This window comes from Pan paniscus, chromosome 11 (genome assembly GCF_029289425.2).
Source record: "Pan paniscus chromosome 11, NHGRI_mPanPan1-v2.0_pri, whole genome shotgun sequence".
NCBI classification, from domain to species: Eukaryota; Metazoa; Chordata; class Mammalia; order Primates; family Hominidae; genus Pan; species Pan paniscus.
Genome location: NC_073260.2, coordinates 3,532,220 through 3,548,001, shown reverse-complemented (window position 1 = coordinate 3,548,001; position 15,782 = coordinate 3,532,220). Strand labels below are relative to the sequence as shown.

Below are 15,782 nucleotides of genomic sequence, written 5' to 3'. Positions count from 1 at the left end.
GATGAGTACGCATTGGGAAAGGGAGGGGTCATCACATCCCATGGCCTACAGGTATCAGTGAAGGGAGAACATGCCACAGGAGTCTCTGGCAAGTCAGCTGGGAGAGCACAATGCAAGATCCCGGGACTGTAGAGCCACAGAGAATCACGCGACATTAACAACAGCCCCTGACGTGCACAGGGTACTGCACGCCTGCTGACAGTGTGTTCAGAACTGCCCATCACAAGCTGGGTTCTGCCACCCACTCACTCCAGGGCTAAGGCCGAGTGCACCCATAAGACGGAGTTGTGCCTTGGGACCGAGCCTGCACAGGAGCAGGGGCATGAGCTGCAGGCATACACAGCCCAGACCCTCGCGAGCTACCGCCAGGGCACCAGCAGCCCACCGAGCCCCTCTCTACAGCCACACAAGGGCCCCTGACGACCACGGATGGAAAAGGGGAAAGCCTGGGCACGGTTAACAGTGGGTCAACTGGGAATGCAGACAAACTCTGCCATCAGCCACTCTCAGGCCAGGACAACAGACACACACATGAAGCAGCCAGAGGTAGGCAGGTATGGAGACTAAGAGCACAGACTACCACCTGCCAAGACCAGTGCTGACTCCTAATATGGCACCGTCCTGGAGAAGACCAACCAATCACTAGGCAGCAAGGTAACTACAATGGACCCCTTGCAGCCTGGAAGGGCCAGCAGTTCACTTTTCCAAGAGCAGACCTGCATTCTGCATCTGAGTGTTGGCCTCTCCTGGCCATAGGGCTTCAGCAGGCATCACTACCCAACGGTTGGCAGTAGGACCCACTGCACAGGGCCCCACATGATACTGTATCAGACCAGAGACACTCCCCAGCCTCGGAGGTGCAGAGCGGGCCCATGACTCTGAGGTCCCCCTCCCCCGCTATGTCTCATCCCAGAGTGAACTGAAGCTTAGCTGCTTCCTAGCATTCCTGACTCCTCATTCCTAAGGACCAGCAGACAAGAAGAGGAGCCCCGCAAGAAGAAGGGGGCTCCGGCCATGACTCACGACGGGGTCCGATGGGAAGAGGCCTTTCCCACCAGGCAGAACAGGTGAAACCACCTCACAAGCAGCAGGAAAAACAAGACTTCCTTCTTGAGCTGGACAGTATCATGAAAAGGGTGAAGAAAGGCAGGAGGAAGGTGGCTGGCAAGATCAAACAGCTCCAATCTGCAGCTCCCAGCAAGATCAACACAGAAGGCGGGTGATTTCTACATTTCCTACTGAGGTACCCAGCTCATTTCATTGGGGCTGATTAGACAGTGGGTGCAGCCCACAGAGGGCAAGCACGGTGGGGAATCACCTCACCCAGGAAGCACAATGGGTCGGGGAACTCCCTCTTCCAGCCAAGGGAAGCTGTGAGGAATGGTGCATTCTGGTCCAAATACTATGCTTTTCCCACAGTCTTCGCAACCCACAGACCAGGAGATTCCCTCCGGTGCTTACACCACCAGGGCCCTGGGTTTCCAGCACAAAACTGGGCGACCATTTGGGCAGACACCGAGCTAGTTGCAGGAGTTTTTTTTTCATACCCCAGTGGTGCCTGGAACGCCAGCCAGGCAGAACTGTTCATTCTCCTGGAAAGGGTGCTGAACTCAGGGAGGCAAGTGGTCTAGCTCAGTGGATCCAACCCCCACAGAGCCCAGGAAGCTCCACTGGCTTGAAATTCTCGCTGCCAGCACAGTAGTCTGAAGTCGACCTGGGGTGCTCGAGCTTGGTGGGAGGAGGGATGTCCACCATTACTGAGGCTTGAGTAGGTGGGTTTTTCCCTCACAGTGTAAACAAAGCCTCCAGGAAGTTTAAACTAGGTGGAGCCCTCCAGAGCTGGGCAAAGCCGCTGTAGCCAGACTGCCTCTCTAGATTCCTCCTCTCTGAGCAGGGCATCTCTGAAAGAAAGGTATTAGCCCTAGTCAGGGGCTTATACATAAAACTCCCATCTCCCTGGGACAGAGCACCTAGGGGAAGGGGTGGCTATGGGCATAGCCTCAGCAGACTTAAACATCACCGCCTGCTGGCTCTGAAGAGAGCAGTGGCTCTCCCAGCACAGCGCTCGAGCTCTGCTAAGGGACAGACTGCCTCAAGTAGGTCCCTGACTCCCGTGCCTCCTGACTGGGTGTTTACCTCCCAGCAGGGGTCAACATACAGGAGAGATCCGGTTGACATCCGGAGGGTGCCCTTCTGGGACAAAGCTTCCAGAGGAAGGAACAGGCAGCAATCTTTGCTGTTCTGCAACCTCTGCTGGTGATATCCAGGCAAACAGGGTTTGGAGTGGACCTCCAGCAAACTCCAGCATACATACCTGCAGCAGAGGGACCTGGCTTTTAGAAGGAAAACTAACAGAAAGGAATAGCATCAACATCAACAAAAAGGACGTCCACACAAAAACCCCATCCAAAGGTCACCAACATCAAAAACCAAAGGTAGATAAATCCACAAAGATGAGGAATAACCAGTGCAAAAAGGCTGAAAATTCCAAAAACCAGAATGCCTCCTCTCCTCCAAAGGATCACAACTCCTTGCCAGCAAGGGAACAAAGCTGGACGAAGAATGTGTTTGACAAACTGACAGAAGTAGGCTTCAGAAGGTGGGGAATAACAAATTCCTCTGAGCTAAAGGAGCATGTTCTAACTTAATGCAAGCAAGCTAAGAACCTTGAAAAAAGGTTAGAGGAATTGCTAACTAGAATAACCAGCTTAGAGAAGAACACAAATGACTTGACGGAGCTGAAAAACACAGCACGAGAACTTCATGAAATATACACAAGTATCAGTAGCCGAATCGATCAAGTGGAAGAAAGGATATCAGAGATTGAAGATCAACTTAATGAAATAAAGCATGAAGACAAGATTAGAGAAAAAAGAATGAAAAGGAACAAACAAAGCCTCCAAGAAACATGGGACTATGTGAAAAGACCAAACCTACGTTTGACTGATGTACCTGAAAGTGACGGGGAGAATGGAACCAAGTTGGAAAACAAACTTCAGGATATTATCCAGGAGAACTTCCCCAACCTAGCAAGACAGGCCAACATTCAAATTCAGGAAATACGGAGAACAGCACAGATACTCCACGAGAAGAGCAACCCCGAGACGCAATCGTCAGATTCACCAAGGTTGAAATGAAGGAAAAAATGTTAAGGGCAGCCAGAGAGAAAGGTCAGGTTACCCACAAAGGGAAGCCCATCAAACTAACAGCAGATCTCTCTGCAGATACCCTAAAAGCCAGAAGAGAGTGAGGGCCAATATTCAACATTCTTAAAGAAAAGAATTTTCAACCCAGAATTTCATATCCAGCCAAACTAAGCTTCATAAGTGAAGGAGAAACAAAATCCTTTACAGACAAGCAAATGCTGAGAGATTTTGTCACCAACAGGCCTTACAAGAGCTCCTGAAGGAAGCACTAAACATGGAAAGGAAAAACCGGTACCAGCCACTGCAAAAAGATACCAAATTGTAAAGACCATCAACACTATCTATGAAGAAACTGCATCAACTAACGGGCAAAATAACCAGCTAGCATCATAATGACAGGATCAAATTCACACATAACAATATTAACCTTAAATGTAAATGGGCTAAATGCCCCCAGTTAAAAGACACAGACTGGGCCGGGTGTGGTGGCTCGCACCTGTAATCCCAGCACCTTGGAAGGCCATGGCAGGTGAATTACCTGAGGTTGGGAGTTCGAGACCAGCCTGACCAACGTGGAGAAACCCCCGTCTCTACTAAAAATACAAAATTAGCCAGGTATGGTGGCACAGGCCTGTAATCCCAGCTACTCGGGAGGCTGAGGCAGGAGAATCACTTGAACCCGGGAGGCAGAGGCTGCAGTGAGCCAAGACCACGCCATTGCACTCCAGCCTGGACAACAAGAGCAAAACTCCATCTCAAAATAAATAAATAAAAAGACAGACTGCAAATTGGATAAAGAGTCAAGACCCATCAGTGTGCTGTATTCAGCAAACCCATCTCATGTACAAAGACTCAAAATAAAGGGATGGAGGAATATTTACCAAGCAAATGGAAAGCAAAAAAGAAGCAGGGGGTGCAATCCTAGTCTCTGATAAAACAGACTTTAAACCAACAAAGATCAAAAAAGACAAAGAAGGGCATTACATAATGGTAAAGGGATCAATACAATAAGAAGAGCTGGCAGGGCGCAGTGGTTCATGCCTGTAATCCCAGCACTCTGGGAGGCCGAGACAGGTGGATCACGAGGTCAGGAGATCGAGACCATCCTGGCTAACACGCTGAAACCCTGTCTCTACTAAAAAATACAAAAAAAAATTGGCTGGGCGTGGTGGCGGGCACCTGTAGTCCCAGCTACTTGGGAGGCTGAGGCAGGACAATGGCGTGAACCTGGGAGGCGGAGCTTGCAGTGAGCCAAGATCGCGCCACTGCTCTCCAGCCTGGGCAACAGAGCAAGACTCCGTCTCAAATAAAAAAAAAAAAAGAAGCGCTAACTATCCTAAATATATATGCCCCCAATAGAGGAGCACCCAGATTCATAAAGCAAGTTCTTAGAGACCTAGAAAGAGACTTAGACTGCCACACAATAATAGTGGGAGACTTTAACACCCCACTGTCAATATTAGACAGATCGGGACAGAAAATTAACAATATTCAGGACTTGAATTCAGCTCTGGACCAAGCAGACCTAATAGACATCAAGAGAACTCTCCACCCCAAATCAACAGAATACACATTCTTCTCAGCACCACGTAGCACTTACTCTAAAATTGACCACATAATTGGAAGTAAAACACTCCTCAGCAAATGCCAAAGAACGGAAATCATAACAAACAATCTCTCAGACCACAGTGCAATCAAATTAGAACTCAGGATGAAGAAACTCACTCAAAACCGCACAACTACATGGAAACTGAACAACCTGCTCCTGAATGACTACTGGGTAAATTACGAAATTAAGGCAGAAATAAAGAAGTTCTTTGAAACAAATGGGAACAAAGAGGTAACGTACCAGAATCTCTGGGACACAGCTAAAGCAGTGTTTAGAGGGAAATTTATAGCACTAAATGCCCATAACAGAAAGCTGGAAAGATCTGAAATTGATGCTCAAACATCACAATTGAAAGAACCAGAGAAGCAAGAGCAACGAAATTCAAAATGAATCCAGGAGCTGGTTTTTTGAAACGATTAACAAACTAGACTGCTAGCCACACTAATAAAGAAGAAAAGAGAGAAGAATCAAATAGACACAATAAAAAATGATAAAGGGGATATCATCATTGATCCCACAGAAATACAAACTACCATCAGAGAATACTATAAACAACTCAGTGCAAATAAACTAGAAAATCTAGAAGAAACAGATAAATTCCTGGACACATATACCCTCCCAAGACTAAACCAGGAAAAAGTCAAATCCCTGAATAGACCAATAACAAGTTCTGAAATTAAGGCAGTAATTAACAGCCTCCCAACCGAAAAAAGCCCAGGAACAGACGGATTCACAGTCGAATTCTACCAGAGGTACAAAGAGGAGCTGGTACCATTCCTTCTGAAACTATTCCAAACAACAGAAAAAGAGGGACTCTTTCCTAACTCATTTTATGAGGCCAGCATCATCGTGATACCAAAACCCGGCAGAGACACAACAAAAAAAAATTTCAGGCCAATATCCCTGATGAACATTGATGCAAAAATCCTCAATAAAATACTGGCAAACTGAATCCAGCAGCACATCAAAAAGCTTATCCACCACGATCAAGTCAGCTTCATACCAGGGATGCAAGGCTGGTTCAACATATGCAAATCAATAAATGTAATCCATCACATAAACAGAGCCAATGACAAAAAACCACATGATTATCTCAATAGATTCAGAAAAGGCCTTCGATAAAATTCAACACCCCTTCATACTAAAAACTCTCAATAAACTAGGTATTGATGGGACGTATCTCAAAATAATAACAGCTATTTAGACAAACCGACAGCCAACATCATACTGAATGGGCAAAAGCTGAAAGTATTCCCTTTGAAAACCGGTACAAGACAAGGATGCCCTCTCTCACCACTCCTATTCAACACAGCATTGGAAGTTCTGGCCAGGGCAATCAGGCAAGAGAAAGAAATAAAGAGTATTCAAATAGGAAGAAAGGAAGTCAAATTGTCCCTGTTTGCAGATGACATGATTGTATATTTAGAAAACCCCATCGTCTCAACCCAAAATCTCCTTAAGCTGATAAGCAACTTCAGCAAGTCTCAGGATACAAAATCAATGTGCAAAAATCACAAGCATTCCTATACACCAATAACAGATTAAGAGAGAGCCAAATCATGAGTGAACTCTCATTCACAACTGCTACAAAGAAAATAAAATACCTAGGAATACAACTTACAAGGGATGTGAAGGACGTCTTCAAGGAGAACTACAAACCACTGCTCAAAGAAATAAGAGAGGAAACAAACAAATGGAAAAACATTCCATGCTCATGGATAGGAAGAATCAATATTGTGAAAATGGCCATACTTCCCAAAGTAATTTATAGATTCAATGCTCTCCCCATCAAGCTACCATTGACTTTCTTCACAGAATTTTTAAAAAACTACTTTAAATTTCATATGGAACCAAAAAAGACCCCTCATAGCCAAGACAACCCTAAGCAAAAAAAAAAAAAAAAGCTGGAGGCATCATGCTACCTGACTTCAAACTATACTACAAGGCTACAGTAACCAAAACAGCATGGTACTGGTACCAAAACAGATATATAGACCAATGGAACAGAACAGAGGCCTCAGAAATAATGCCGCACACCTACAACCATCTGATCTTTGACAAATCTGACAAAAACAAGCAATGGGGAAAGGATTCCCTACTTAACAGTGTTGGGAAAACTGGCTAGCCATATGCAGAAAACTGAATTTGGATCCCTTCCTTACACCTTATACAAAAATTAAGACAGATTAAAGACTTAATTAAATGTAAGACCTAAAACCATAAAAACCTAGAAGAAAACCTAGGCAGTACCATTCAGGACACAGGCATGGGCAAAGACTTCAAGACTAAAAGAGCAAAAGCAATGGCAACAAAAGCCAAAACTGACAAATGGATCTAATTAAAATAAAGAGCTTCTGCACAGCAGAAGAAACTATCATCAGAGTGAACAGGCAACCTACAGAAGGGGAGAAAATTTTTGCAATCTATCCAACTGACAAAGGGCTAATATCCAGAATCTACAAGGAACTTAAAACAAATTTACCAAAAAAAAAAAAAAAAAAAATCAAAAAGTGGGCAAAGGATTTGAATGGACGCACTTCTCAAAAGAAGACATTTATGCGGCCGACAAACTTAAGAAAAAAAGCTCATCATCACTGGTCATTAGAGAAATGAAAATCAAAACCACAATGAGATACCATCTCATGACAGTTAGAATGGCGATCATTAAAGTCAGGCAACAACACATGCTAGAGAGGATGTGGAGAAATGGAACACTTTTACACAGCTGGTGGGAGTGTTAATTAGTTCAACCATTGTGGAAGACAGTGTGGCGATTCCTCAAGGATCTATAAACTGAAATACCATTTGACCCAGCAATCCCATTACTGGGTATATACCCAAAGGATTATAAATCATCCTACTATAGGCTGGGCACAGTGGCTCACAACGGTAATCCCAGCACTTTGGGAGGCTGAGGCGGGTGGATCATGAGGTCAAGAGATCGAGACCATCCTGGCTAACACGGTGAAACCCCGTCTCTACTAAAAAAAAAAATACAAAAAAATTATCTGGGCATGGTGGCGGGCATCTGTAGACCCAGCTACTTGGGAGGCTGAGGCAGGAGAATGGTGTGAACCCGGGAGGTGGAGCTTGCAGTGAGCTGAGACTGTGCCACTGCACTCCAGCCTGGGCAGCAGAGTGAGACTCTGTCTCGAAAAAAATAATAAAATTAAAAAAAGGAAATCATCCTACTATAAAGACACATGCACACGTATGTTTACTGCAGCACTATTCACAATGGCAAAGACTTGGAACCAACCTAAATGCCCATCTGGATAAAGAAAATGTGGCACATATACACCATGGAATACTATGCAGCCATTAAAAAAAAGGATGAGTTCATATCCTTTGCAAGGACATGGATGAAGCTGGAAACCATCATTCTCAGCAAACTAACACAGGAACAGAAAACCAAACACCGCATGTTCTTACTCATAAGTGGGAGTTGAACAATGAGAACACACGGACACAGGGAGGGGAACATCACACACCTGTCGGGGGGTGGGAGGGCTAGGAGAGGGAGACCATTAGGAAAAACACCTAATGTAGAGGATGGGTTGATGGGTGCAGCAAACCACCATGGCATGTGTATACCTATGTAACAAACCTGCAGGTTGTGCACAAGTATCCCAGAACAGGGAAGGGGAGGGGAGTGGGGGGAGGGGGCAGGGAAGGGGAGGGGAGTGGGGGGAAGGGGAGGGGAGTGGGGGAGGGGAGTGGGGGAGGGGAGTGGGGGGAAGGGGAGGGGAGTGGGGGAGGTGAGTGGGGGGAGGGGAGGGGAGGGGAGGGGAGTGGGGGAGGGGAGTGGGGGGAGGGGAGTGGGGGGGAGGGGAGTGGGGGAGGGGAGTGGGGGGACGGGAGTGGGGGGAAGGGGGCAGGGAAGGGGAAGGGGAGGAGGAGGGGGAGGAGTGAAGGGAAGGGAAGCCAGAAAGGACAGGGCAGTGGAGAGGGTGCTGCAGTCATGAAGGCATCAAACAAGGAAAGCCTATTCTACCTTAAATGCAAGAAGAATAGAAACGAATCTGAAAACAGGAGTCAGCAATAGCCTTGACTTAGGGCTAACCTCAATTAAGATGAAGGAAGCAAGTTTCACAGCACTACAGTGTTTCTGGCTGTAAGATGGAATAGTTACCACAGAAGAAGAGTTGGGAAGGAAAGTTAAGTCCAGGGATGAAAAATTAGTTCAAGGTCACCCGTGAGGAAGCGAGGTGACTTAAGAACATTCTAACAGCAAGGTAACCCAGTTCTAAGCTTTTTGTCGTTATTCTTTCTTATTGTAAAATAGTGCACGCACACACACACACAGAGAGAAACTGCATAAAACGTACATAGAGCTTAACAAATAATTATAAAGCAAAATCCAGGTAACCACCACTCGGGTCCAGAAGAGAAAGTCACGAGTCTGCCAGGAGCACCCAACGTGCCCAATGAACCACTGCCTTTTAGCCCCAGACACACACACACACACACACACGCACACACATGCACACACACATGCATGCACACACATACACACCCCCTGGAAAACACAGTGGAGCTCTGCCTGCTCTCCAGCCTGTCCATGTGATTCTGTGCCTTCATTATCAGGAGAATCTTCCTTGTAGCTGCTCGTGGCTGTGGCTCACACACACCCAGGGCTGCAAAGCATCTTGTGGCATGGACATAGAACACTGCACCCCTCTGACTGCAGAGGCACATCTGGGAGCTTCTTTTTAGCTGTTATGAGCAGAGCTGCTCTGAGCATCCTTTCCCTGTGTCCTGATGCACAAGTACCAAGTTTCCCTGAGGATACACCACAGGAATGGGCTTGCTGAGCCAAAGGGCAGGCAACCCACAGGACTGGGTAACACTGAAGAGCTTCAGAGGCTGCTCCAAGTAAAACAGTGACTCCAAGTAACACTCTTGCCAGCAGTGGTGAAAGGTGCACTCTCAGACACTGCCCCACACCTGGGCCCGTTCCAATGTTTTGCCACAAATATATCTGGAGGATATATACCCGCACAGATGCTCCTCAGCTTACAATGGGGTCATGCCCCAATAAACCCATCGTAAACTGAAAATATCAGTAAGTAGAAAACACACTGAATACACTTAACCTAGCAAACATCACAGCTTAGCCTAGGCGCCTTCAGTGTGCTCAGAACACTTACACTAGCCTACAGCCGGGCGAAATCTAACACACAGCCTGTTTTAGAATAAAGTGCTGAGTATCTCGTGTAATTTACTGAATGCTGTACTGACAGTGAAAAACAAAATGGTTGTAGGGCACAGGAAGCACGGTTTCCACTGAACGTGCATCGCTTTTGCACCACGGTGAAGCTGAAAAATCTTAAGCATTGCAAGCTGCAGGCCGTCTGGGTGTCATCTTTAATTTGCATATCCTTGATGACTGAGGCCGAGCAGCTTTTCACAAATCAGTTAGGCACATGGGGTCCCACTCTTATCAAGAATCTGTTCTTTTGCCTTTTTTTCCTGTTGGCTCTTCTTTTTTCTTATGGCTATGAATGAGCTCTTTATATATTCTGGATACTAGTTATTTATCTACCACATACATTGCAAGTACCTTTTCCCCCTCTATAGTTATTAATAGTTGGGTTTTTTTTAAATTATCTTTATCATCTTTCAAGGAAAAGAAGGTCCAAACTTTAATGTTGCTGAATTTGCAGTCTTTTCCTTTGTGGCTAATATTTTCATATTCTTTGTAAGAAATAATTTCTTAATCCAAGGTTATGAAGATATTCCTCTATATTATCTCCTTAAAACTTTCTAGATTGTCAAGCCTGACAGATTATTTTAATCTGTAGTAAACATGTTTTTTTTTCAGTTTGTTCATTCTGGAGGTGAGAACAGCCATCCTGGAACTTTTAGAGTTGTGCAATTTTTAGAGCTATGATTCGTAACCGAATAGTTCATCAAAATCACTTAGAAAGCCTTTGCCCCAAACTCTCACGCCCGTCCCTGGGATTCTGACTCCACAGGCTCTTCCAAGAACTCTGCTGTGCGAGAAACATGGAACCACTGGAGAGTGCTTTCTGATACTCTAGGCTCTCAAGGAAACCATTGCCAACCTGGGGAATATCTGTCACTCACCGTCTTTCAGCTCCTGAACATCCCTGGGCTGAACAAAATCTGGCTTGACATTCTCGAACCACCAAAAAAGCTCCGCAATAAAAACCATAACATTCGGCTAAAAGACAAAAACAAAAAACCAAAGTATGATAAGCAGTTTATTCACACATGGTTTTAAAACTGCATGCCAAATAATTCGTTATTACCTTCAACACTAACGGCGCATACAGCATATCTTCCAAGGTGAGATAAAAACATTTATTAAGATATTCATTGGAGAATTCTCTCAGAAGCCGAATATTATACAGACTGTCGGCCATCGACGTTACCTCCTTTAAGCATATATCTAATAGACAAAAAGAAAATCACAATTTATTGTAAAGGTATTCTGCTTCGAGAGAGAGAGAAGCATTCTAAACTGAAAACCATTTTACATAAAGGTAGTAATGAAGGTAATGACATTGAGAGATGTAGGGAGTATAGGATGTACAACAAGTAACACTAAGTATAAAAAGAAAACACTCAAGACAACTCCAGGAACCTCTCAAGTCTGATTTTGATGGTGAACATCCAGAAAGAATAATAGAAATCGCTCAGATCTCAAGAGTGGGCTTCCAAAACAAACAGCAACAATCACCTTTCACTTTACAGCAGAGCCATGCTGCACGTAGCGAGTAAATGTTGAGCCGAGTTTCTTTCGCCCATCAGAAACCCTCTGCACAAGGTTTCCGTGTTTGTAAAGGGCAGGGGGAAGGGAAATGAATAAAACGTAAAGCACCAGGCTCATCCACGCCCACTCAGTGATAACACAGGAATGTGACTAATCACAAAGATCAAGTGACAATGCATAGCCCAAGTCTCTTTCCATGAAGAGGTGGAGACTGGTGGCTATAGCATCTGCAGGGCAACTTTCCATTGCACGTGATTTTGCAGACCCTCCATGGAGGAAGCACCAGTATGGGCAACAAGTCACAGGACCAAAGAGCAGGCCTCCCCCTAGTCTAGGCACCCTGGTGTGGAGTGGGGGGTGGCCCTCAGACAAAGAGCCCTGCGGAGAGCACGGTGCAGCTCAGGACTCCGTGAGAAGTGACTTGACTTTATTTTGCCTGTAAATATATACATAGAGAAAAAAAAGAATTTCAGAAATAACTTTTTACATAAATTTTATTTCTAAGGAAAAAACCATTTTCAAGGGTTTAGAAGTACGTACAAACTGGAGCCACAGCATCCAGAGTCGTTCATGAACTGCCCTCCACAGTCACCTAAGCAGCATTCATTCTCAAAAGAAACCTTTAAAGCTGAGGAACTGTGCACACTTACACTGCTAAGGATGTTTCCTTTTGTACAGTTCTGACCATCAAATGTTAACGTCTTATAGGCTTCAGATCTTTTCTTTTTTAGAAATAAAACAGCCGAAGTCATCTCCATCTCCAAAGGGAACCATTCTCCCAACACTGCCACAAACCCTTTCCACTCCTCCTGAGTATTCTACACGCTGTCTGCATCCACAAGTAACACAAAGTGTTGTCTCAGCCTTGAGAAACTTACATTCATGGTATCAAGCTATGCCTCATTTTAGCAGCCAGTTTTTCCCCCAAAACTCAGTATGATGTTTTCAAACAGATCTATGTTGATACGGAGAGATTTCCGTCACTCATCTTGACCGCTATATGGTCCTCCGCGATTTCTCACAATTATGACAAATGCTGCCATCACAAAGCTTGCGTGTGCTGTCTATGCGTGTACAGACGGGTGTTGCCCAGGCATACTCTGAGAGGGGACTCGCTGGGCCACGAGCTAGGCACGCCCTCCTGTGTCACCTGGCAACGCCCTTCTGCCTGGTTGTGCCTCGCTCCAGTCCCACCCACGGCACTCCACAGCTTGCTCCTTCCCACCTGCACCGCAGCATGACCGACCTGTCCATGTCTGCCAGGCAGAGGGGCGTGAACACCTCCTTCTCAAACAGCATGCCTCTGATGACTGCTGTGGCTTTACTTTTTCATGGTTACTGGTCATGAAGGGTCCTCTCCTGTGGACCCTGTCCATATCTGCCTTGGGCTGTGCATCTTTTTCTTACCGATTCTAGAATTCTTTCTGGATTGTGGTTACGAAAGGACTGGATGGCAGTCCTTCATCAGGTCACGTGTGCTGCAAATATTTTCAATGGGTACAGTTTATCATTTCATTTTGTTTATGATGTTCTTTTGTCACAGGAAAGTTTTACATTTTAATATGGTTACATTTAACAATCTTTTCTATTTGTGCTTTTTATAATTTTGGCAATCCATCTCTACACGAACATCATAAAAGTATTTCCCTTTATCTTCTCAAAATTCTTAAATTTTACTTTTCAGGTTTGCATCTTTACTCCGAGGAAGGGGTATTTCTGGCTCAGGTGGGGTGGGGTTTTACGGCACTTTCCCATAGAGATGTCAATGCCGCCATGTTCTTGACCAGCCAGCACGGCTCCCTCGGTGAGGCCACCTCAAAGGCACCAGATTCCCTGCAAAGCATCTCTTTTCTCAGTTCTACATGTGGTTTATTCATCTGGTCCATGTGACTGTCCCGGAACCAAAACCACACTGTTTTTGGTAATGCAAAGTTAAACAAAATTTGGTATTTGTAGGGCACATACCCCGCACATTCTTATTCTTCAAAACTACTCAGTTAAAATCTGGGACAATTTAAGCAACAAAATAAATAATGAAAGTAATGAATTATGACCTATTGAATAAAGTAAGATCCATGAGGCCATCCGGATATAAACAAACACATGAATAAAGAAGCAAGCAAGTGAGGCAAACGCTGACAAAATGGAAAGATGCACTGAGGCTGGAAGCCATCCACACGTGGAGAGACCAGCAGGTGAGAGTCTGATGAGAAACGTATTCACAGTCCAGAGCCTCTCCCCACAAATTACTAATGCATTCTAAAGCAAAAACAGCAAGCTTAGAAGTGGGGAAGGCCAGCACATGCCACCTGCACCAAGGGGTGAAGCTGGAGTCACCAATACGGAGATGTCCCAGTACCTTGCCCCTGAGGTGACACGCTGGGAGGACACACCGCAAGGAAACTCCAGACAAACACACCAAGGGCCACTACTCACAACCTTACTCTTCGAAAACATCAAGAGTCAAGAGAGGTAAAGGCTGGAAACGACTCCAGATGAAGGGAAACTATGAGGGGACGCTGGGCCGAGCAGGTGCTCCTGGGTAGTTGAGCGAGTCAGGACCAGGCTGGGGATCTGTGTGCCAACGTTAGCTTTCCCAACTTTTGCTGTGTTACTCTCAAATGGTTGAGAGAGACACAGAAATAACACAATCCAAGAGAATTTCTGCATTGCCTTGTTAATATCTGTGAAGACAAAAGTATTTACTGGACTGGCGACAAGTTTTCAGAACAATCTGGAGAAATCACAAGTTTTAATACTGACTGGGGATCTAAGTACACTTGTTTCAGTCTTCTCCCAAGAGAAATAGAAAAGCATATGGATTTTCTTCGCCTCTCTTCTGCTGCACTTACTCCCAAATGCCTCCCAGTTCTCACATGACAAGAGAATGCTCATAGGGAGTGGGCACTGCAGTGCAGGGCAGGGGCACAGGGCAGCCCTGGCTACGGCTCCCGCTACCTTCCTCCTGCCAGGCTCAGAGAACCCGCTCCGTCAGGACACAAAGGCGCCGCTTCTCCTGGGCCTTCAATGGAACTGCACCTGCCACAGGTGGGGTCAACAGCCTATGAGGTCCCATCAAGTCCCTATGAGGCCCAGAGCCACCATCAGAAGGGGGCAGTGACTGCCCACAAGTGATTCCCTGCCCTTACTGAGCTGACCGTAGAGAATCTGTTCAATTTGCGCTAATATCTTACATAGGATTTTCAATCCATACTAACATGGAAAGCCAGCCTAGAATTTCCTCTCATAGCCTACTCAGTGTCAGGGAATAATCCCCTTTTGGGCCACTCCATCTTTTCCTATTATCCGGGACACTTGACATAACACAGGAGCTGACAATTCCTTGAGAGTCTGGTGAAATGCCTCAGGAAGAAGTTGGTCCCTGTGGATGTATGTGTTGACTCCTGAGTCCGTTTCCTTTGTAGTTATGGGTCTATTTAGACTGCCCACCACTTTTGGCTTCAAAGAAGATTGCTCATTTTGTCTAACATTTCAAACACATATGGCACACAAATATTCTCAGTATTTTTATTTTAGTAGCTGCTATACCTGAATTCTTGATCAGTCTTTCCAGATTATCTATTTTATTAATTCTTTAAAACAATAAGGTTTTAGTTTTACATATTCTCTAGAACTTTGGAATTTTTTCTACTTTATTCACTTTTTGCTGTTAAATTTGCCAAAACTTTTTTTTTTTTGAGAGCAGGTCTCACTCTGTCATCTGGAGTGCAGTGGCACAATCACAGCTCATTGTGGCCTCAGCCTCCTGAGCTCAAGTGATCCTCCTGTCTCAGCCTCCTGAGTATCTGGAACTACAGGTGCACATCACCAGGCCAAGCTAACTTTTTAATTTTTCGGGTCTCATTAGGTTGCCCAGGCTGGTCTTGAACTCCTGGGCTCAAATGATCCCCCCGCCTCAGCCTCCCAAAGTGCTAGAATTACAGGCATGAGCTACCACACCCAGCAAATTTGCCAATTTTTGTTAACTTTTATTTTAGGTTTGGGAGGGTACATGTGAAGCCTTGTTACATAGGTAACCTCATGCCACGGGGGTTTGTTGTACAAATTATTTCATCACCCAGGAATTAAGTCCAGTACCCAACAGTTATCTTTTCTGCTCCTCTCCCTCCTCCCACCCTCCACCCTCAAGGAGACCCCAGTGTCTGTGTTTCCTTCTTTGTGTTCTTAAGTTCTTATCATTTAGCTCCCACTTTTTTTTTTGAGATGGAGCTTCACTCTGTCACCCAGGCTGGAGTGCAGTGGCGTGATCTCAGCTCAATGCAACCTC

General features: G+C 45.4%; 1 protein-coding gene across 7 annotated transcripts in view; it reads right to left on the bottom strand.

Moving 5' to 3' along the window:
• Positions 1–15,782, bottom strand: part of CAMSAP1 (calmodulin regulated spectrin associated protein 1) — a 97,022-nt gene that overhangs the window by 29,134 nt on the left and 52,106 nt on the right. For all 7 annotated transcript variants that reach the window (XR_010108989.1, XM_034929490.3, XM_034929489.3 and 4 more), the window contains 2 exons: positions 11,031–11,170; positions 10,846–10,942 (listed from right to left, as the gene is read on the bottom strand). Coding sequence is in view for 6 of the 7 variants with exons in the window: in XM_034929490.3 (XP_034785381.2) it covers positions 10,846–10,942; positions 11,031–11,170 (237 nt within the window). In the remaining variant the exon portion in view is untranslated. The remainder of the gene's footprint in view (positions 1–10,845; positions 10,943–11,030; positions 11,171–15,782) is intronic.